The sequence below is a fragment of the Rhinolophus sinicus genome, chromosome 8, assembly GCF_057876585.1.
Source record: "Rhinolophus sinicus isolate RSI-liver-muscle chromosome 8, RSI-T2T, whole genome shotgun sequence".
Taxonomy (NCBI): Eukaryota; Metazoa; Chordata; class Mammalia; order Chiroptera; family Rhinolophidae; genus Rhinolophus; species Rhinolophus sinicus.
This window is the reverse complement of record NC_142508.1, coordinates 25,275,331-25,300,017: the sequence shown is the minus strand read 5'-3', so window position 1 is coordinate 25,300,017 and position 24,687 is coordinate 25,275,331. Positions and strand designations below refer to the sequence as shown.

Below are 24,687 nucleotides of genomic sequence, written 5' to 3'. Positions count from 1 at the left end.
CTCCATGAATGAGGGTAAAGGAGAACTCACAAAAAGTCACCAGACTATAGTTTAATACTATATATATTGTGTTTCCCCGAAAATAAGACTTACCTGGAAAATAAGCCCTAGCATGATTTTTCAGGATGACATCCCCTGAACATAAGCCCTAATGCGTCTTTTGGAGCAAAAATCAATATAAGACCCGGTCTTATTTTTGGGAAAACACGATATAGTCACAGGATGTGGAATACAGCATAGAGAACAGAGTCAATGGAGTTGTAACAGCTATATACGATGTCAGAGGGGCAACAGAGTGAGGGAGGGGGGTTATTCCTTTGTGAGGGGTGAAATGTCTATTACATTGTTTTGTACACCTGAAACAAAAAAACAAACAAACAAACAAACAAAAAAAAGCCACCTGACTCAGGCAACTAGACTTATCACCTAGACTTGTTACTCATGTTATTTAATTTTTCTATATTAAAGAAAATTTCCATAGTGCTTTTGAGATTAAAAAACAAAAAGAATTCCAAAGTACTTTTAAAATAATGAGCTATCTTAGTACACGAGCATCTTCCATTTAGCCCACCTGAACACAGTAAAGCTCTGAAGACTTTCAAGGAAGCCATATTATCTGAATTAATCGACAGTCATATGGCTTCCATATGCAATGCTATCTGACTTTACATTTTAAGTCAAATCATCTCTTTTTCTTCACTGCCTTATGTTTTAGTATATTTGACTATAGGATTTGCATTTTAAGGAACAAAAATAATTCCCAGACTTCATCAATATGTCATTTATAGTTGTACAGCTTCTTAGTTCTTTTAAAAAATCAGAATAACTATAAATTGTTCCAACTGCAGAACAATTTCAGACCCAGGACCTTTCCTAAGTACTAAAACCTTCCCTTTGCAGCATGTGCTCAAGTCCAGATGCTTTGACTTTCACACACATCAGGTATTTCTAACAGACAAATTAGGGCGATTTTGTTCTGACCAAAGTGATCACAGATGGAGTGCTTTATTCTAAAACGTGCTTTACAGTTACTTTTCTACATACACAATACATTTCATTGTGCAGAAAACAAAGATTACTTTTTGCTAGCTGCCATAAACTTTTACATTATTACAGAACTATACAATTTGGCCTTTTGAAAATGTTCATAAAATCTTTAAATCATATTTAAAAAGTATCTCATACTACCTGTAAGTGAAAATTGAAAGCAAAATGAGCCTTTTGCTCATGACAATGGTTAGAAGTGCTTTTGACTCTATCCTTTTGCAAGCGGGTAGTAGAATGAGCTAAGATTATCACGTTTACCTGTATGTCCATTCTTAGCAGCAGAATACAAGGCAGAATGGCCATCTTCACAGGAGTAATTAATGTCCAGTCCTTCTTCATTAAGCAGCATTGATAATAAAGTGACATTTCCCTGGGCAGCAGCTTGCTGAAGAAGGGTTGGCCTGCCAGCCAGGGGGGCAGGACCACCACTCATTAGCAAAAGGGTTAGGGAGGGTGACCAGCCTGTGGGTTAAAGTGACCCTAGTTAGAGAGTAGAAGCAAAGACAAGTGACAGATATTACCCACTCCTTTCTGAATTACACACAGACACATGAACACGTATTCCTAGAAGATCATGTGGTTTCTAACATTATCAATCTGTTAATATTTACTTAGCACAAATCTGTACTGTTATTTCAATCTTATATCTGCTAATCAACATACATGGTGACAAATTATTTTTAATCATCAGTCTTGCACGGGTAAGGTTTTCTGAAATTAAGATAGTTGTCTCATTTTAAAAGTTAAAATTCCTCTTCAGGATTTCAAAGCAATTTGAATTTTAAAATTATGCACAGATTTCCTCAATTTCAACATCAATCTGAAAAAGTGAGCTGGTATCTTGAGGTATAAGATAGAAATATTTGTAAGAAATAGAGATTTTCCTGTTTTGACAATGTGTCCAAGGTACTCAATTATAAATTTACATAAACCATTAAGATGGACCAAATATTGTCAAGGAACCTGCTCATATTCCTTGAATTCCCTTTTTGGGAATAAAAATAATGGGGGGACAAACTACTATTCAGTGTCAAGAGCTAACAGAAGCACAACATATAAAATTGGATCTAAAATACACCAGCAAAATTAATCAATACACAATTTTCTATCATCTGGCCATCTTTACAACATGTGTTCCCAAAACTTTTAATCAGACAACAAAACAGATACTCCACATATAGTTTTAAAAAAAATCATAAGAGTTATCATAGTTAGATATTTCTCATCAGTATTTAGCAGCTTTAGAAGAGAATTAAGTGTGTGAAGTCGGCTGCATATAGCATGGGAAATTTTCTGAATTCTTCCTTGATCAAAAAGCTGTAAAAACAGTAAAGTAAAAATGTTTATTTAATGTGACATAGAGGTATTGTGTATTTTAAGCTTAAATACAATTAACTTTCAAAATACTGCATTGTATTTTCTTCCTCATGGAGCCCCAAATCCCTCTGAGCAATGCTGGTATGCATACTGGGACATATGGGGACATATGTGTCACTCCTCACGGTCACTTTCTACAGACATCTGGGAACATCCTGTAGTAACATATAATAGACAAACCTTTTATATTCTCTGAATATTGGCACCAGGATAATATTCTAGGTATATGGGTATTACATTAATATGTATGTAATATTCAATTCTTATAAGTGAATCTTAAATGATTGGCCTTAAATTATTTTAATAAATAATAAAAGGTACATATCTAAGGATTTCTTAGTATTTTTAAAATTCTTTGTAAAAAGAGAGAACAAAGCAGTTCATACAAATGAAACGACAACTGCTTATTAAAAGCTGGGTATTGTATCTTAATAACCTATGTATTTGGGTCTAGGAATAATTTATTGCTTTTACTCTAGTAGACTGCAATGGCATACAAAATTCAAAGGGTCATAAAATTAAATATTTATGTAAACTTCATGATATTTTTCCCATTGATATTCGTTAGCTCTTCTTACTACTTACAAAAGTAGTATCTTTACTTCATACTTACAAGAAGGCTCCTCTCTGGTACATTTTACCTTTTGTATTGTCTTAAAAACAAACAAAAAACAAGCCCACAACAATTAAATCAGTACTTATCAGAATTGGATGATACAAAGAGAAATTCTAGACATTAAGGTATGGAACCCTGACTGCAGAGCAAACACAAACGTGTTATATGAAGGCATCGCACTGTGGTCTCGGGTGGGAGGGAGTGTGGCTCATGCTCAGTCAACTTCCTTATCTTCCTTCTCCTCTCCTTTTCCCTTTCCCCTTCCCTTCCTTTTTTCTTTTTTTCTTTCTTTCCTTCCTTCCTTCTTCCATTCCCTTTCTTTCTCTCTCCCTCGCTCCCTTCCCACCCCATCTCCCTCTATCTCTCTCTCTTTCCCTCTATTTCATCCAAGGGCTCTTGGTTCTTAATATCCTTTCAAGAACATCAACAGGTATATATTAAATGGCTTGCTATTCTTCTGGGGTTTGTTTTCATTTTTCTTTTTTCAATACAATTCTGGGCCTTGGGGGACAGTTTAAATATATTTTTAACTGCTTTATATGGAATTGTTCAATTACGGATATAATTTGCCAGGAAACCTTATTTCTAATGCAAAGCTATCTGAAAGATAAAATATTTTATTCAAAAATTTTCTCAATCTTTAGACCACTCAAAAGTCTTATAATTCTCTGTTACACAAAACTAGAGGAATATATATCAATTGTCTTATTTTCTTAGAGGCTTGCAATATATTTAAAAAATCTTTCACAAAGACAAATGCTTTACAAATGCCAAGTATTCTTAAAATTTAAATAAATTTTTTGTCTCCACTATCATTTCCAATTTTTTCTAGCACAGACAGATAAGCTTAAGTTATTTTAATAAATCCTCCTATAAGAACAGGAAAAAGAAAACTTTACCATGAGAATTTATTATTCATTTAAAATTGCCAACAATGATAAAATGACAATATTTAGTTGACTGGTTATGATAGAACAGACCTGCAGTCATACAGCTACATTATGATGTTAGAAAAAGGTCACTCAGCTCTCCAGTGTCACATGCAAACATCAGTAAAGGTGAGCATCTCACAGCACACGCAGTGATGAAGGGAACAGACAGAACATGCAGCGGCAGAAGGAAGAAATGAGAACAGCTTCTGGCATCAGCTTCAGAGTGTGGAGAAGGTTAGCGTCATAGCTCAGATCAATCTGGTTTTCTGATTTAGCCTTTAAGCCAATCAGACATGGAGAGGAATTCTTTAAATGTTTGTTTAAATAAGGAAAAAAGCCTGAACCAAATTAAGTAAAATGTATGAAATTAAAAAAAAAAAAAGAAAAAGAAAAAAATTCCAAGGGTATGGAAACTCGGTTGTCTGGGGTGTTTTCCGGTTTAGGATTCTATTCATCTAACGATTAAATGTGTTCATTTGACAAGTTCATGAGGAACAAGAAAATCTAATTTATTTAGAACTTAAAATGTTATTTAAAAATTTAGCATTTGGCCATTTACCAAAAATTGGTATTGAGTTAGAGTCAGATTAATTTACAACACAATTTATTTAAATAGTATCTTTTGTCACTGTGACCTTGTCAGTGCTTTAGTACTAACTGTTTATCACAGGGATACGCTGACATTGAAACAGAATTTTAGAGTTTGAAAGATCATGGGATCTAGTGGTTCTCCAAGGAAGGAGAGGTAGTGAACTGTTTGAAAACTTCAATGAGCTAGATTAATCCTTTTGGTTTGGAACTATTATTACGTTTTTTGGTTCAATGCTTTCATTTTCAGATGGAGAAGCTAATGGCTCAGAGAGAATTTGCTCTCTAGGGTGATGCCTAGAAAGGGGCAGAAACAGGCTAACCCTATCTTCCCACACTTGGCCTCCTGCTCCTTTCATCACTGAAACTGGAACAGATACCCCCCAGGTATTTGGCAGACGTGCTCTACCCCCATGCCCTGAACTACCAACCACAGTGCATTAGTGGCTGTTTAGATCAATACCTTTCAATGAGCTTACGACCTGGAGAGGCACGAGCTCACCTACACGAACAGGTTAGGAGGCAGGATGTAGGGAGACCCGGTGCTTCCTAGTTGTGATGCGTGTGGCGGCAGAAACAGGGACAATCTAAGTGGAAAACAGCTGAAATCCTGTATCTTGTTCTGGAAATTTAAGTTGACCTCCAGCCCTGGTGGAGTTATGCACCCCGTTATGTAACTGTGGTAACGTTTCCGTTCCCTGACTCAACTAGATGTTCGGTAAACGCTTGCTGAATGACAACCTCCACAGCCTCCATTTCCTCCTAATAAGCCACATCTTCTAATCAAATGACACAGAAACCTGTTATCCCACCAAAGATAATCCTGCAGTTCTGAGAATGTTCTGGGCCAATGACAAAATCAGAGAACAGAAATGAGGAAACAGTTTCAGGTATGTTTTGTGGCTGCTACCGTGTTTTCCCGAAAATAAGACTGGGTTTCACATTAAGTTTTGCTCCAAAATACGCATTAGGGCTTATGTTCAGGGATGTCATCCTGAAAAATCATGCTAGGGCTTATTTTCCAGTTAGGTCTTATTTTGGGGGAATCACGGTACGTCTTTGGTGCCACTATTTATTCTCTGCTCTCTAGACACAGGTCAAGGGCATTTTTCAGATGGCTCCTCTATCCACAATTTCACCGCATCCTAAGCAAGTCATTCTCGTGAATACATAGAAGGTGCCAAAAAGATGTCTACATATTTTAAGAAAGGAAAAAGCTATTAAAATTGCAATACTCAATATACACCGATAACAAAAGATGAATACAAGTCATGTATACACATTTTTTTTTGGCACCCCCAGTACAATGGGCTAGGAATTCTCTGTCTTTAAACGTTAACTTAAAACACTGCTGACAACACGTTCCTCAGTCATAGGTCCTGGTTTTAAAGCTTTTCTGAAGGCCACTTGCAGCTGAACCCTGCAGAACGGCAAAGAGTGAGGCCACACGGGTAAAGCATCAAGGTCCAAAGCAAAGACGACTGTGTTTTTAAAACACTGACAAAATTTATATAACCCGGGAAGCGTTTTCTGTCTCATGGGCCGTGCATTTATGTCAACAACACCCCACCACTCCACGTTGCTGGAACTTCTGCTCTGCAACTACCTCATGACCGTACAGCACGTTCTCGTATTCTGAACGGTTGTAAAATTTCACCCTTTGAAGGTGGATTTAACTTGTGGGAAACACGCAACACTTTAGGCCAGGAGAAGAGCTGTCCAGCTCAGGAATACCATTTGGGATTAAAAATACGGAATGCTGAATGTCTGTAAAGACATCACACAGTAAGATTGAAGTCAATTATAAAGCAAATTTTCAAAAATGTTTTAGGCAACAATGTAATGGAAGCAGTAATGTCACCTGTCTTTATTCATCACTCATGCTGCTCTAAGCTCAGCACTCTGCTCTTTGCACGTGTGATAATAAAGCCTCCTAATAATCACCCTCCCCCATATCAGTAGCATAAATTCCATATTAAGGATGAAAAAACTTGCTCAAGAAAACTCATCCAAAACACACAGCTGTAAATGGCAGAGCCTAGATTCCAACACAGATCTGACTGACATCAGTGGCCAGGCTGTTTCCATTTCCCCATTCTGCCCCTCCAAACATGAAGCTAGCCCCTCGTGGAGCTCACGTCCAAAGAGACAGTTTACTCCTGGATAAGTAGGTCCTGGTGTACTGCTCTCTTCACCTGATAATTATCAAGTACAGTGCCACCTGTGTTTCTTATTCTCACTCTTCTCCCTAAATTTTCAATAAAACATCACTCAAACTTTCCTTTAATTCTTAAAGTTTCCTCTCATTAGAACAGAGAGTCTCTGCTAACCACTAAGATCCAAAGTTCCAACAGAACTATTACAACATTACAGTATCTTGGAGCCTCACATACTCAGTGAAGAAATAATCCAGTCAGGTCAATAGGAAAATACTGCTTCCTCTAGGGCTGGGCAACAAAGCGGACAATGCAGGTCTTAGTGACCTTGTTCAGAGGCCCAGATCCGGGGGCTTCACAACCACTTCTGCAACGCACCTCTAACGCAGCTCCCCGCCACCCATCCATGCTCAGGTGTTGGAAGCCGACAGACAACTCTGAGGAAACTGCTTTTGAAATAAACCGCACTTAAACCAGAGGTTTACAAATATACACACTATTTGTGAGGTAACAAGTTAATCCCAAACGGATACTAAAACTTAGAACATACCAACTACAGAACAAATCTAATCAATCTGATAATCCGAGGCAGACTGCCGCATTAGTAATGGCTTGAAGGGATTGTTTTCATGTCGTCTCAGAAAGGACAGAACTGACATACACTGCCGGGTGATGATCCACTGGCACTGAAGTCTCGGGAGGTAAATATTTAATAAGAAGCAGTTTTCCTCCCAGGGCAACACTTTCGTCCCTCAACATTAATGGTCTCCATGTGCTCCAAACCCCTACTTTCAGGTTATTTTAAAAGAAGAAAGCACTTAGCATAACAAAACCGCAAGATGAATCACCATACCCTGGAGACTTTAAAGAAAAATACAAAAAAAAAAAAAAAAAAGAGAGGAAAGAAGTAGGAAAAAAACTATCAAATAAAAAAAAAAACGGTTTCAAAGCAATGTGAAGGAAATGAAGGCAAGTGAGAGAACAGGCCACATTCTTAACAAAAGGGTATAACATGACGATCCCTTTACCTGATGCTGTTACCAGGAGGCTGTCTGAGGCACCTGCTCTACAGGATGAGGCACTAACAGGGTTTATGGAAGAGCAAAAGGCAATGGTGGTGGGAATGACAAGGGAACGTTCTGAACATGCAGGTTGGTTCAGTCCCGGGGTTTCAGCAGGCCAGGCACCCACCTGAGACGTGGCCAGGGCTGACACAGCACAGCCTGCCGGTGCCACAGTTAAATCTATGGATGGTTTTGGTGGCAGCTGAGGGGTGGTTGGTTTGGGGAGGTTCTCCTCATTTATGACCCTGTTCCCTGGGGGCAAACTGGAAGGAGGCGAAGCCACAGTTTTGTTATCCACTTTGGCCCCTGCACTGGGGGCCCTGCTGCTATCCATAACGACCTTGAGTTGGGGGTGGGGTGGAGAAGGAGCTTGGGACAGCCCTGGCTTTTTTGGTGGGATAGGAGGAGGGTTTCCTCGGTCAACTCGTGCCACACCGGGAGTCTTGACGCTGGTCCGACCAACAGGAGGGTAGGTGCCAACATCCCCCGAGGGGGGCACTCCATGCCTTGGGGGCGCTCCTGCTGGAGGGCCTGTAAATCTTGACAGTGCTTGGGTCACAGTATTCCGAGCTAGCTGTTTGGCCACTAGGTTGTCACGACTTGTAGGAGAGACATCTCTGGATGGAGGGCTTTGGGTAGTATTTCCGTTTTGATCTGGGTCATTAGCATTGCCCTGGAATCTAAATCTAGCTGCTTGGATTCGCGGGTTTAAACCTGGATGCAGAGACGCATTGGCACTCGGTGAATGTAAACTGTGCAGAGGTGGAGCTTGTGAGTGGCTCTGGGGAGCTGCGCCCGGCGTTTGCACGGCGGGAGGGGCAGTGTTATTGGGAAGCGGGGGTGTGCTATTGGTTAAATCTGGTGCTGAGCCAGTGCTCGGTCCATTTTCCTCAATTCTGGTTGCACTTGGAGATGGGACAGTGGGCAGAGAGGAGCCAATCAAGTCACCGTGGGAAGCCTGCCTGTCAATACCTGGCCTGACCAAGGCAGCATTGGTGCATGCATTCCCTTTTGCATTTGCAGAAACTAGGGGGCTCCCGGTGGAAGACTTCACAGGCACAGTCAAAGGCACCTTCTTCACATGATCAGCGCTTTCGATCACTGGGTCTGTCTGGCAAGCAACAGACCTCGTCATAGGTCCTTCTGTTCCCACAGATATGGAGACCAAACGCCTATCTTTTGTCTTCCGGGGGAGAGAGAGGCTTGGTTTACTGTCACTTCCCCTTTTCAGCTGCTCAATCATCTTCTTCATCTTGTCTATCTCCTCTTTGAGGTCCGTGGTGTGTGCTTCTTCTCGGTGCAGCTTAGCACGAAGCTGCTCCCGTTCGGTGTCAAACTCAGAGAGCTGTTTTTCCATCTGAGCTTCCATGTCGATGCTTCTTCGTTTCTCAGTGGAGAGCTCCTCTTCTAACGCACTCGTCTTCTTCTTCTCCTCATCCAGTTTGGCCATGACGTCTTCCAGCTTCTGGGCCTCCTCGATGACCCTGCCCGAGAGCTGTTTGCACTCCTTGACGAGCATCAGGACCACGTGCTTGTTCTTGCCGCGCTCTTCCTCCAAGCGGGCGGCCAGCTTCTTGTGCTCTAACTCCAGGGCTTGCAGCTGCAGCTTTTCCATCTCCAGCTGAAAGAAATGCACAGGACAGCCCTGTTAATATGCAGAGAATCTCAAAGCCAAAGGAGTGTGTGCTTCTTGGGGGGTTTTTATTAATCTTCTAACAATTACATGGTTTGGGTTAGTGAAAATGACACATTTCCAAAATGTGTTGTGATAGGAAAGACGACATTTTAGACTCATTAAAATGAGAACGTAGATGCAAATGGTTTCTTACAAAAAGTATCTAAGTTAAATCAACAGAGAATTTTTAAAAATCTATTAAAGTTAACTACAGAAAAGGAGGACAGTAAGCTCATGCTTCAAATCACAGCACAGAGTTCAGAAAGTTCTATTTTTGTAAAAGTAGAGCTCTGTCAGGGAACTGATTTTTTTAAGGTTTAATGCTCTAAAATTACTAGTTAATCTTTGAGGTTCAGTACAATGAAAAGTGCCAATGAACAGCAGACTTAAGTCAAATTCTAAGCTCCTATATTCGCTAATTGTATTACTTAGTATTTTTAAACTTCAAGCTTATGATGTGTTGCTATAGAAATCACATAAAATCATATATGAAAGTCCTTTGAAAACTATAAAGAGCTAAAGAAATATGTTATAATCAATGTCAGCGAACCCAAAGTCTGGCCTCACGTCCTCCTTCAGTCTCAGTTGCTCACTTCGCTCCCACAACATTGGCTTCCCTGGAGTTTCCTGAACATTCTTGAACATGGTTCTGCCTTGGGGTCCTTGACCTTGCTGTTCTCTCTGCCTAGAATTCCACCCCACACTTTCACGTGTGGGCTCAGGGCTCCTGTGCTAAGCAGTGACCAAAAGGAGAGCGTAGTAGCTCACTGCCCAGATAGGAGTCAGACATATTCATTTACTGTGGGTGCTTCCGGCTTTGAAGAAGTTGTTGAATTGCACTGTAGTAGGTCCTATAAATAGGTGATCAGGAGTATAGACAATTCTCCAAGAATCATTAAAAACAACTGTCGACACATCAACACTCTCTGCTACTACATAAAAATTTGGGGAGTGGCTTCATAAGTAGATTAGGTGAGATTTGAGGATCAATAGTGCTGTCATTTACTATATATATATTTCATCTGGTAACTCATGGAAAATTTAACTTATTAACAGTTAGAGCAATTTAACTCTTCTAAATGCATCAAACACTAGATTGATAAGGAAGGCCTACACAAAGAGTAAGAAAATTTTAAATGTATTTTGTACTAGCGCCCCCCCCCCCCCCCCAATTCTCATAGCAATGTAGGAAAAAGCAGAAACTGGGTCAATTTTCAGCTTATTTAAAAAATATGAGTTTCATAATTTACCTCTGAAGGTGGAAAAAAGATGTCTTGTGGAACTTTAAGGGCTACCTTCATTTTGCAAAACAACTAACTAGAAGCCAAGCCAGTGATTTTCCTGATGTTATCACTTAATCAGTGTCAGAAACATGACAATCATTCAGGGCTCTACTTGTCTCAAGCTTTTCTCACCACATTACACATTTTGTCCACAGTATTTCTTCACTATGAGTCATAACACTTTACTTTTTAAATGGTAACTTTCACCTTACACTTCAGAATCAAGTTGAAGGAGAATAACTTCTAACACAAGAATAACTAATCTCAGATATTGATATAGAAAACTATACTATTTGGTTGGTGCAAAAGTAATTGTGGTTTAAAAGGTTAAAAAAATTGCAAAAACAGCAATTACTTTTGCACCAACATAATACTATAAAAGCAGCCATAATTTTTTGCATCTTTGTCCTTCCTTCACTCGTGCCTTATGGCTCCTATTTCAGACTAACATGAGTCTTTTTCAATCTCACCACAGATAGCAGAGCACAGAGGAAACCACATAATTGATGCAACCTACAAAACATGGCTTCAAATTCAATTGAACTCTGAGCCCCAATCATCAATTACTCTCCCCAACTCTGTTTAGCTTCTTCCACAATTGACTTCAGGGCATATTTAAACCTCTGCCACTCTCCCCAAAACTTCATCCAATGGCCACTTGACTGACTGTCAGTCTACCCTGACAGACTCTTTTAACAAGAAAATTCAGACCAACTCACTCCTTCTACATCCTGTCTCCTGCATTAAACTCTTTTATAGCCACACCAATCCATATGTCCTTCCCTTCACTCTAAGGAAGAAAGGTTTCCATCTGTTGAAGGTCAGATTTTCTTTAGCAATTAACTTTATTTTCTCCCATCGCCTCTGCTACTTGCTTCATTACTTATCACATTGCTCTTTATAAATGTTAAATATTCCCCTCTCTACAAGCTCCATCCAATCCATATAGAAACATACTCCCATACTTACAAAATAATTTTTTATATTAAAAACAAAAAAATCTGTGACCATTCTGGCCCAGAGACAAAGTTTTTGTGCTGGAAAGAGTAACAGATGTAGTACTAAGTTCTGATCCCAAACTTCTTAGTCATGTGACTTTGGTAAGTTATCTGTCTAAAGATCAGTTCTGTTTGGTTACCTTTTCCACACAATACAGCAATACTAATGATTACTCTATAGGATTAAATGAGGCAACACATGTAAACATGCACCATCGTGCCTGGCCCTAAAACATGTTTCCAATTTATAATGTAACTATTGGTGTTATTTAAAAATGTGTCACTTTTGCACAATGGTTATCCTCTAAAGACATATATTTACAGGGAAACTAGGATCTGGAGAATTGACCATATTAAACATATTGATAGATGTTTTCATAAGTTAGATAGCAGCTATAATTGAAAAATTACAAAGTACATCAGAGGAAGTTCCACTACCAGTAATGGTGAAATAACTTTTATTAGACTACCTCTCCTGCAGATAATAATTATAAACCCTTGAAAGAAAAAAAAAATTTGAAGGCTCTGGAGAGCAATAAAAGTAGGAGAAATGAGAAGTATCCCCTTCCATCAGAGGAGAGCCAACAGTACTGGATGAGATTTGCCCTTCTATAGCTTTTCAGCTGAGGGCAACTCTCTGTCTTGAGAGCACTAGCCGCAGGAGCTCAAGCACAGCATATACTGGCCTGAGGAGTCAGAGGATGGAACCGCGGCTGCTCGATCAACCCCACTAGGATCTTTGGTTGTCTTTTGAATTACACATTCATGGGGAGACTCCACACCAAATGACAGAGGTAGAGCTCAGTGGATGAAAGAACTGATCAAATACTTTTAGCTTTGCCAGCTAAAGTATGGAGTATGAATACTTTGCCAGCTGAAGTATGGAGTATGAACACTTTGCCAGCTAAAGTATGGAGTATGAATACTTTGCCAGCTGAAGTATGGAGTATGAACACTTTGCCAGCTAAAGTATGGAGTATGAATACTAGAGTGTGGAGTATGAATCTAACAAGTAAACTGCTTACTATAATAGAACAAAATACAATCTCCAGAAGCTACAGAATCTAGAGTCTCCATAACATCCATGTCTAGTATACAATAAAAAATTACTAGACAGGCAAATAAATTTATTTTGAAAAGTGACCCATTGTCAAGAGAAATGTGCCCAAATATAAACTGGATCCAAGATGATCCATGTTGGAAGTAGCAGGCGAGGACCTTAGAGCAGCCATTTTCAAAAGAGATATGGTCACAATGGTTGAACAAAAAAGAAATCTTGGCATAGAAATGGAAATTAGAAAAAAAGAATCAAATGGATAATTTAGAACTAGAAAGCATAATATGTAAAATGAAAACCGAGTTCTCTGAATGAGCTTCATAGCAGATGAGAGAATAAAAAGGACAATGAATTTGAAAATAGAGCAAAAGGAAGTATCCAATTTGAGAAACAGGAAAAAAAAAAAAGAAGATTTACAAAAGTGAACAGCACCCCAACCTGTAGGACAATATTAAGTGGTCTAAATTCCATGTAAGTGAAGTGCCAAAAAGAGAAGAGAGAGAAAATGGGGAAGAAAAATATATTAAAAGAATAAATAGCCAAAAAATTTACAAATTTGGTAAACAAACTTAAATTCAGGAAGCTCAGCAATCCCAAAGCAGGATAAATACAAAGAAAACCATACCTGGGCACATCATAGTAAAACTGCTAAAAATAAAGATAAGAAAAAAATCTTGAAAACAGCCAGATGGGGAAAAAATACATAATATACAGAGAAACTGTAATATAAATAATAGCTGAAACAATATCTCTAAAATATGTGAAGCAAAACTGACAGAAATAAAGGGAGAAATAGACAAATCTATGATAACAGTCTTCTCTCAGGCAAAAATCTAGATTGAAAAAATCAGCATGAATATAGTAGATCTTAATAACATTATGCAAACCCCATGGCCTGACTGATATTATGGAACAGGATACTCTAAGTCTACAGAAGATTCAGTCTTCAGATGTACTTCCTGAGCTATTAAAAACCACCGAAAATTACAAAGGACTAAAATCTTACAGAATCTGTCCTCTGACCACAGAATTAAATTATATATAAATCACAGTAAGATGTTAAGAACACCCCCAAATTCAAACAATATACTTCTAAATAGTACAAAGGATTAAGAAGAAATCACAAAGGAAATTAGAGTACATTTTGGGATAAATGAAGATAAAAACACAACATACCAAAATCTGTGGACCTAATGGGTAGGGTTAAGTTTGGAGACTCCCAGCTCAGCCACACAGTCCTACAATTACACAGGAATCACAGTCTGCTGTGTACACAGACCACTGAGTTCCAGCTGACTTTGTTGTATTGTTATCCAAATTGTACCTACTCAAAACCACTTTCAAGTAGTGGCTGAGGGGGAATTTTGCATGGAGCAGCATCACCAACCCATTTTGCAACAAGCAGTGGATTGTGTGGAAGAACTTAGAAGAACAGCTTCCCTGGGGAAAGTGGGTGGCTGCTCCAAGAATAGCACCCAGACTAGAAGCCATGAACGAAGAGGCACCAAACAACTGTTTTAACAGAATGAACCGGAAACTGGATAAGTGGGAGCAGAGCAGCAATGTAAAGGCAATTAGTTCTAATTTAATGAGGGAAGCAATTATGGTCACTTGTCAAATGGGAAAGCAGAGTGCACGACTGTCACAACCACAGAAGACTCTTTGGACATTTAACTATGTTCATCATTGCTTCCCCATATCCTTTAACACTCACCAAATTCATGTCCTCTTTCCCAGCTGGTCCCCCCACCCACCTGCTCAATCCTGGTAAACAAATACCTAACAATAAGACATATTAAAAGATCTTTATTTTTCTTCATTGGGCTAGAACTACCAGTCAGCAGTTTGGGCTCTGCAGTTCTCATCTGTCCCTTCCTCTTGATCTAGAGTTTTAAGAAAGTGAAGGCAAGAGCGTGGATGAGGCACAGGCTGCTCTGCTCTCGCTCTCTGTTCAGTGCCCCCCGACCTCACTCTCCGGCTTTCCCTTCGCACTTGGCCATCCTCCCGGGCAGTCAGAATGCACGCTGAAATGTAATGATGAATTATACAAAAAGACGCAAGAATGAGCTGAAAACAGTCACTCATGTACAAAAGATCCTAAATATTCCTCCTAAAAATGCTTTTTCAGATGGTTTTCTACCATGTTATCCTGGAATGAAAGTCTGGAAAGCAACTTAAAATTAAGTTATACTTACATGTTATAAAGTAACCATTATAGTATGAAGTAGAGAACACTGAATTCAAATGGCAGAACAGTACAATTTGCTGTAATAGGAACAAAAAGGCATATGAAATAAACAAAACAAGCAATTTGATTGTTCTTTTCTGGCATATTTGTCATTTCTTTGGTTGTCTAACACCTGAAACTCCTTCGTATGTTAGGAGAATTCTCCACTCTATGATTCTCCCCTATAACAGTGAAATATGTCCGACAGGGGCTCCCCAGGTCTTGCTGTGTCGGGGGGGGGGGGGGGGTGAAGCTAGGTCAGTCACATGCACCTGCTCTCAGGCCTCAACCAGGAAAATGGGGGGTGCAAAGAAGCGGGGCGGGTAGGCACCTCTCCAGACCCAGAGCGGAGATGGCAACCCAGTGTGCAGTGTGGGTCAGCAGGCTGCCCCAGACCCAGCTCACATGAGCAGAAGCAGCACTTGCTGCAAGCAAGATCTACAGGGAGCATTTGTGTGATGCTGCCTGCTAAGGGCCGGTCCCCTCGCTGTCCCAGCCATGCTCTGCCATGCTGCAGGTCAACCTTTTCTGCTGAACTCAACGAATACTGGCTTCACTTGCTCACAACTAACAATCCTGCCGGATGCATCTATTGCCATGCAACTGACATCATTATGCTAAGCTGCCCCCTAGAAGAAGCTACAGCCAAGACACAGAGCTTTCGGTTTTTTCATGTGTGGAAAAAATAAAAAAACGTAAAACTGCTCCCTTCTGAATTTCCTAATTTTCACCTTGGCTTCTTACTTTTAAAGACTCTGCTCAAATTAAAAGATGTTTCCTATTTCAGAGTTAGAGATTATACTTTCAAAGTATGAATAAAATGATTGAAAATAAATTAGGCTAGAAACTCTATTAACAGATGATATACAAGATAAGTAATAAAAACCCAAATAGTACTCCACCCTAGGTTACTGGCTCTAAACTGGGAATCATTGACTGGAGGCAAAGTTGCCCAAGATGATTACTCATTAGCTTATTCAAAGTGGCTTTGAGGGCTCAGTCCATTTGCCAAATTGACTCTTGCCCAAATTTTCCTGGCACACAAACTACCAAACAGTTAACCCTCCTATTAGTAGTCTCAGCAGGAACCAATGAATGAATGAGCACAGAGCTTCTTTTCCCACCTAGAGAGGCCAACCAAAGCAGCATTCAAGTTAAGACATTAGAATCACCCAAGAACTGTGTAGATAATGGGGCATTTGCTTTTCCCGACTTCTGCTCTGGCAGTGATTTAAAAAACTGGACTCATTGTAAATAACGTTTTTTTGGTTTTTGTTTTTGTCTTACTGGTTTTAGATTTCTAAAGCTGCAAGTTATTCTATGTATAAAGGAATTGAAGATGTGTGGTTTAAATATTTACTTTCCGGATTAAAGGTGACAGGTAATTTTGTTGCTAAAAAGATGACTTTGGTGTTTCTGGTCTTATCAGCTGATGTGACATTTTCCTTGTAAGATTCAGGATAAGAGTACAAACTGAGGCTCTTGTCACTTGCTACAATCTACAGGAACAAAATATCCTTTAGGGACACAAGGTAGCAGGGCCAATCAGAGTCATCCTTCACTGAGACCACACAGCCGATGAATTTGGCCGTAAAGGACTCCTGTATCCCCGTTATGCATAAGAGACAGATCAATGGCTCATTTCATATTAGCCTCTCAGGACCCATAGGACAGAAACAACTTCCTTTCAGTCCCAGCCAGGTTGGAAATGACCCAGTCATTTAGAACAAACAGGATGTAAGTTGATTAGAAAAAAAAAAAAATAAATAAGCCAGATAATAAACTCTTTGATTCCACTCGAAATGAGTTTCTTCCTTTTCTGCTACAAGACAAATGATAGACGAAAGGCAAAACTGAAGTAAAATTTAGGAACGCATGCATTTTTATATATTAAGTGAAAACGACAATGAAAACAAAATATTTTCTCAATTTTTTTGATAATGCAGCACAAAACCCAGCAGAATACTTTATTATAAAATAGCTCACTTGACATGTTAAAAACATAATTGAAATGTGTCTCATCCAAGAAATACAAATGATCTCAGTGACATCAGCTGAAATACACTGGCTCTTGCTTAAGTGGTTCATGGGGACTTTTGACAATCTCCGGAGACCTCAGTGGTTATTTACAGGGATTCGTAGATGGTTTACACTGTCCAGAGTAAAACTGTTTGATTCTGCCTCCCATCCATGGAAAGCCCGCTAACCTTTCTTGTTTACTAGTTTACCCAGTGCTTAGTTTTCTATCATGTGTCATATTGATGAAAAAGTCTGCTTTTATTCACCATTCATAGCAGAACGCTGACATACGTATGTTAATGCAAAGATATAATTACAGGGAAAAGACACACATTAAATGACAGTATCACAAATATTTAGAGTGCAGTACATTCAGGTTAATTGTCAAGCAGGTGTTACATGTAAGCTATAATGAATCCTCTGAAAAGGACAAATAGAAACATTTTAATTTATGCTTTGATAATGGTCGGGAGAACATATTGTTTTTAATTCTAATTACACTAGACATTATTTGCTTCTCTGATTTTCTCACTCTCTTTTCTAATAAAGGGAATCAGTAGTCTTGGCAGACTTTTGGAAGGAAAATATTTAAATTTAACTTCTATTTCCACGTGGCTGATATTAGTAAGCTTTTATCACTCAGGACTCTTTGAAGCATGTACTCACATGCAACAAATACGTGTGTGGGGGTGGGGAGGTAAGGAGTGGGGTGGAGGCTGGTTTAAATGAAACACATGTGAGCAGGAGCCTGGAGGTCTGCTGCAGACACAGCTATCAGAAAACAGAGGCAAGCTGGAGACTAACCAGGACTTCGAAATGACATGTAGTGAGATTGCATATACCCGGCCAACTTTCATTCTATTCTCCTTACGCTATTTTCATTTTCCAAAGATATAATGTAAACATTTTTTCATTTCAAAGAACTATTTGAGACAGAAGCTGGATAAAGTAAGTTGGGGATGCCACCATACGTCAGAGCCTGGTTGCATTACTGGATCACCCACGTAGCAGCCTTATGGCACTAGAAAAGAGAAGTCCAAAAGGAAAAAAAAAATCTGTATTTTTAAAGAAAGCCTCAAAGTCACCATTATGGGAAACAATTTCTTTGTCATACTTCTTTTATGGTTTAGAGTTTTTTTAATTTTGAGTTACATTTGAAAAGGGTCACTGGAATCTCTCAGCATTTTGCATTTCTAAGTACTTACCCCAATGCTTCTTGAAAATCCAGTATTTAAAAACAAAGGGTAAACAGGATCAAATATATAGTAATGGAAAGAGAACTGACTCTGGGTGGTGAGCACACAATGTGATATATAGATGATGTATTACAGAATTGTACACCTGAAATCTGTGTAACTTTACTAACCATTGTCACCCACAATAAATGTTAATTTTAAAACAAAACAAAACAAAACAAAGGATAACCTCAGAGATGGTCTCTGCATTCTACCCTGTGTTATGGGGAAAATGACTGTTGGGAAGTCTCAATACCTTCTTTTGTCTGCTCTCAGCAGCAGCCAGCTGTGTGGACATCCTTTCTTGCATTTTTCTGCAGTGTGCCATGACTGCTTCGAGGATGGAGAGGGGGTTGGCGCAAACTGGCTTCTTCTCTTTATCGCCGGCACCTGCTTCATAGTCTCTCTGCAGTGCCAAGAATGGGTCATTTAAATTAAATCTTCCATACCGTTCCTGAATAAATACCTCCTTTCTGCGAGCCTAGAACAAAATCAGAGGAATGCACTTAAAAAAGAAATGAAAATAGAAAGAAATTTATGAGAAGGTTTTGTGATTGCTTTTCCAAATGGATTCACAACTGTTGTGAGTAATGGCTTACAAATGATGTCAGGTGGTGAGCCAGAGGTCAGGGCAATTTGACCCCCATCCCTGACTAGCTTGGCTTGCCATTTGGTCTACTTTCAAATTTTCTTCTTTTAAAAACATTGTCTTTTAAATTACAAATGACACAAATATTTTTTCCCATGATGCTCACTCCTTCAAGGATCTGAATTTTAGGTGCAGTGTTTTCTAATTTAAAGTAAAATCAGACAGGGCAGATTAGCAATTAAGTTTTAGCAAAAGTTCAAAAATAAAATTATATCTGTTAATAGAACTTACATTTCACATAATACTTATCAAGGTAAGTCACAAAATATAAATCTCCTAAAAGTTTTGTATAGCCAGAAAGAATTTATAAAGAAGATACTTCATGACAATTTTTAGTCAAAAATTTACAACATTCACAGTTTGTGAAGTTTGACCAACTACCAAAAAAAAAAAAAAAAAAAAAAAAAAACCTCCAGAAAATATCTCATCATTAAAGGGCATTAAAATATAGTTCACAGAATCCCAGGGAAGAACGTAACCTCATTTTACTCTAAATGTCAGTCCATCAGCGTCAAAGTTAATTGCACATCCAACATGGCGCTAAAAGAGATTTTCTATAATTAGCCTGCAACAGTCTTTGCATAAAATGGAAAACAGCAGTAGAAATATATTGAAAATTAGCAACATTTTCCTAACTCAGGTCATTTGGAAGAGCCACTAGAAAAAAAATTATTCTATGTCACTGCCAGTGGAAAAACGAAATTGCTTCATAATAAATCAAGCTTAATTGTCCTAAATGTTAAGCGCGATTCCTAAAGATATATTACACACATTTCCTCACTTTAAAAGTAACTACATCGAACAACTAAACTTTTCCATTTTTAGACCACTGTCAGCAAGCCAACAACTAGATAAACACAAGAGCAAATGACAGATGGGAAAATCTAACATTTCTTTTCCTAATACCAAATTCAATTAAGAAATGCAATTTACAAAAACTCCAATTTCACCATTAAATTTAAGCTAGCTTTCAGGCCATCACTTGAAACTTAAAAGTCAGCATGGTTTGAGTCAAAAATCTTTCGACATTTCTAGAGTCTTCAAGTTCAATTATGTAATCAATACACTGAGTAAGTATCACTTTGGATGTAATTTCAAAAGCAATTTCATTTTGTCCCTCACCTTTCTACTACTTTTTATTCAGTGTAGTAGTTCATCACCCACCCCATATGCAAACCTGGAAAAGCCCCATGGTTTTTCTAATTACTTTTATCTAATACAAGTCCATTTATTTGGCTGTAAGACGGAAAATAGCCCTCCTTTGGTTATTAGAACACCCACCTTCAGTGGTATGATAGGTTCCTTCCCCAGCTGGGATCTGCTGCAGCTTATGAAGTGTTTGTGAAAACCTCTCTCTTTGTATCTAAATATTTCCCCCCTTTCTAAGCTGTTTCAGTCCTCTCTGGGTTGGAATGGACTGGAAGTAGACGGATGAAGACGAGGGGAGCAGGAACATTCCACCCGACTGGGTCAGTGGCTACACTAACCTCACCTCACCGAGTGTGGCCAACATGTGAAGCCTACTCTTTTCCCATCAAGTGCTTGGTGACTTTACAGAGCTGAGGCCCCTTCATCTATAGTTTGCTCAATGTAGGTCATAAATTTAGGACAGACTACATAATCTGTGGAGTCCAGTAAAACATGAAAACATAAGGCTCTTTGTTAAAAAATGTATTCAGAATTTCAAACCAGTGACAGCACACCATTTAACCAAGCACAGAGCCCTTCTAAGTGCATGGCACTTCGCAAACGCATACATTGCACGCCCATGAAGCTAGCCTTGCATACACTCCTTATACATCATCTAGAATCCAGTTTTTGTGGGCTGAGGTTCCATGTTGTCCAGACTTCTCCACTGAACAGGACCTGCATCAATCTTATTCCCACTCTCCGATGCCCATGGCCCAATCTATAGGAAACACTCATCTTCATCTACACAAACTCTTGGAGTGCAAGACGACTGCTGCAACCACCATTCTGCCATTTCCACAGGGTGCCAGCCAGCTTTTCCTCCACTGAGCCTCTCCACCAAGACCTTCAGGAGAAACCTAAAAGGCGTGAAATTGTCTCCTTCAAGCCCTTTTCTCTTGACTTGGGATGAAGGGAGAAACAACTGGATGGACAGGGCTCACAGCACAGTTCTTTCCCGAGAAATGCTCTTTGATACAAACCTTTCGTTTAACCTCCAACAGCTAAATTCTTTTATACCCTCAATGTGGTGAAGGAGTTTAAAAGTCAAAACTAGATTTCAAAATTTCTTCTGAAAATTTTGTATCTTTGTCCTAACTTTAGTATCCAATATTTATCATTATGGGTCGCCTGGTACAACTTACAGTTTAGAAACCAATTATAACTGCCTGATGTTTATGCAGCGTACTTTATGACATACAATACTTGTAACACACTCAAGCCATTTCTTAACCACACAAGTTATTCTTAAATCAGAGTGATTTTTTTTATAAATGGGTTAATGTTCGTTTTAATATAGGAGGTAAATACATATATCATTTTCACTTCATGTAGATTTGATGGTCAGAAAATATTTAATACTATTTTTTACTAGGGTGAAACAGTTGTTTGTGTGTGTGTGTGTGTGTGTATTTTTGTTGTTTGGTTTGGTTTTATTTTAAAATTACTAGCTTTGATAGTCTCACTGTGACATTATTGAATGTGGGCGAATTTTTTTCTGCTGAAAATGTATAATTATATGTGTACAGGATCATAAACAAAAAATTTCCAATTGATTTGCTTTACAAATATGAACTGCCAGTTAACCTTTATAATGAAGGACAAGATACATACATTCGGTTCTTTCAAGGGTAGAAGTAGTGACTCTTCATTTGCTGCGATTCAGTTCTAAGTTCCTTGTGATTTTGTCTGACATATGAATTATAACTTTTTTTCCAAAATTTCCAGTTATTTGGAGATTTCCTAAATGGCTTATTGTTATTGATTTCTCATTTAATTCTTTTGAGGTCACTGAATACATTCTACAAATGTCAATTAATTAAGGTGGTTGATAGTGTTACTCATATTTTCTGTTTTTACTGTTTTATGTCTATCAACTACTAGTTTGTCAACTACTGAGAGAGGTATGAAAATCTACTATGATTATGAAATTGTCTATTTCTCCCTTCAATTCTGTCAATTATTGTTTCATACATTTTGAGGCTGTTACTAGTCAAATAACATTTATAATTATGTCTTTGTGATAAATTGTCCTGTTTATCATTATTAATTGTGTTATCTCTATAATACTGGGTATTTTTTTAATCTTCTATTCTGTTTCCTTTTATCTTTCTATTCATAATTCGCCAGGACAAATGTTTTAATTTGTATTATTACATGCTACCAACCAATAAGACAAACTTCCTTCACAATATCAGTTTCTACAAAGTTCTTTGCTACGAGCTCATTGTTCTTGATGACATTTAAATTTATTTTATTAACTTCTAAAAAAAGCAATTATAAGTTTCATTGGAATTATGTATAAATTCGACACATTTGAGGAAAGAAGACATTTTCATAAAATTAAGTATTACCCTTGGAAAATGATCTTTTCACTTATTAATATTTGCTTTTATGTCTTATAAAAGGTTTACAGTTTCAAATCAATTAGCATAAATGTAAGAATAAAGGAATCCTTTTTATAGATCTTTGGCAATATCCCCACTTTCCTAATTATCTGTGTATAGTACGTATTTCATCTTGATTAAAAATGCTGAAGCAGTTCTCAGTCCTGGCTGTTTATCAGAATCATCTGTGTAACTGCAAACCCAGCTTTGGCCCAACACTCCATTGGTAAGTCTATCCCCCCAAGTCCTAAGATGCCCCAGCAAGGTTAAGAACAAATAACCAATTTCTTGCTCCTCTTTGCAATTTTATAACATTATTTATCTTTGTGCTTATTTCTAACTAGTAAGTAAATCTTTAGGTCATTTATTTTCATTGAGCAACTTTTGGTTAGGAATATTTTACATCTTTGCCAATCTGAGGATGATTTTTATTTCCTTCTTCCTACACGATCGCCACCTCATCTGGCTGAAAACATTTTTAGGTGGCATCCTTCAACACTAAATCTTGTTTGATCACCTTTGACATTCAATAGCACACAGGACTAAGTCAGTCTGAGGCCAGGCTGAGTTTTCTCCCTTTCAGGGATGCTGTCTGCTTTTCTGCCTGATTAAATCAATTCATATTCTAATCTTAAAATTAATAAATACCAGTTAAGATTATTCCTAGTGTTCACGGGTATTGTCCTAGCATGTAGCCTTTTTAATCTAAAGATTCTGCTACATTTTGGTTGCAGCATCCATTCCATTTGTTCTGGTCTTCTTCAAACACATCAATTGCTCTCCTCACGGATCTCCATCCTCTATCATCCATATACATGTACCTTCTTTTCTACTTTATCACTTTAATCTCTTCCTCTGGGTCCTGGGAGATCTTGAATTTGTCATGGATTCAATATTTTATAGTGTTGATTTTTCACTATTACAGGGACCTAATATATGCTTCGATTCTCGTATGGTATTTTAAATTCTCATAACAACCACATTAGGTATCATTAGCCTCATAATATAGATAACAAACTGAGCACTGGGAGGGCCAGGAGCTTCCCCAAGTTTGTAGGGCTAGAAGTGTACTTGGCCACACTCCACACTCGGCCTCCAAGAGCTATACTCCATTCTCTGCTTTTTTTGCCCCAGCTTTGCAGACAGCTCTCTCCTCATCAAGCTGGCTTACCCACCACTGTCTGACTTCAAAGCCTGTTTCCTTGAATTTTAAGACACAAAGCAGATGCTATCTAAAAATTACTTTCTAAAATTTGTTTCTCGTAGTTTTGTCAGATGTAGGTTGTTCCTTTACATTTTAAGTGTTTTGTTACCTTCCTTGTTCTATGCTGTAAAATCTTTCACAGGCCTTTTCTTCTTCTTTTTTCCTGTTTATTCCATATTTGCACCAGTAGGAGTCAAGCCATAGCTGGTGTTTATCCATAAGCAGAGCAGGTAGAATCTCCCTGAATATCATTACTCTCCAACTGGTTGCCATTAAAACGCTTCTCTAATATGGGGAGTCAGTGGGTAGATGGATGCAAATGTACTGCTTTCAGCTGAGAGGAATAAGAGGAAGTAGAAGAGGAAGTAGAGCCACAGCCCCTTTGAAGCAAGTGGGCCCCTCTGTTAGGCTCCCCCGGCCCCTCCCCAAGCCCCTTCTTCCACCTTGTGTGTAAAGGACATGGAGTCTTTTGGGCTGTGTCTGCCCACGAGGTAAGAGGACATATGTGTGCCATCCTGTCCTGGCGAATATCAGGGAGCGGCCCTGATGCCCAGACAGCTTTCTGGTGATTCTCCTTCGCAGTCCTCAGAGGGATTTCAAGCTGCAATTCCCTATCTCTCCCACAGTCTGCTCTTACCTCTCCAAATCCAAGAAGGTAGGAGTTGGCTGTCTCTTTTCAAGTTACAGTTCTGTGTCCTTGGAGAGCCCCAGAGTCCCAGGAAGTGATTCAATTCTCATTTCTCTCTCAGTCTGGTCATACTCATATGGACATTACATCTAGCAGATATCACTTTGTTTTTCAGGACATAGGTAGTAAAACAGCTGAGCGAGCGGGCTTTGCGATCAGACAAAATGGATCTGAATACAGACTCTGCCACCCCACTTGGGCTGATTACCTCACTCCCTAGGTATTCACCAGTTCCATGAGGATAACAAAGTAACTAACTCAGTGTTTTGTTGTTGTTGTGAAGGATTAATGAAATAG

At 38.7% G+C, this 24,687-nt stretch overlaps 1 protein-coding gene across 3 annotated transcripts in view; it reads right to left on the bottom strand.

Annotated features, from left to right (window-relative positions):
- The window catches only part of CTTNBP2 (cortactin binding protein 2), a 134,803-nt gene that overhangs the window by 64,694 nt on the left and 45,422 nt on the right, over nucleotides 1-24,687 (bottom strand). For 2 of the 3 annotated variants that reach the window (XM_074315676.2, XM_019743209.3), the window contains exons 3-5: nucleotides 18,531-18,755; nucleotides 7,745-9,401; nucleotides 1,306-1,509 (exon numbers count right to left, since the gene is read on the bottom strand). In XM_074315676.2, coding sequence (XP_074171777.2) covers nucleotides 1,306-1,509; nucleotides 7,745-9,401; nucleotides 18,531-18,755 — 2,086 coding nt within the window. Of the gene's footprint in view, nucleotides 1-1,305; nucleotides 1,510-7,744; nucleotides 9,402-18,530; nucleotides 18,756-24,687 lie in introns of those variants that run through there. The other variant, XM_074315677.2, reaches the window with a different exon arrangement.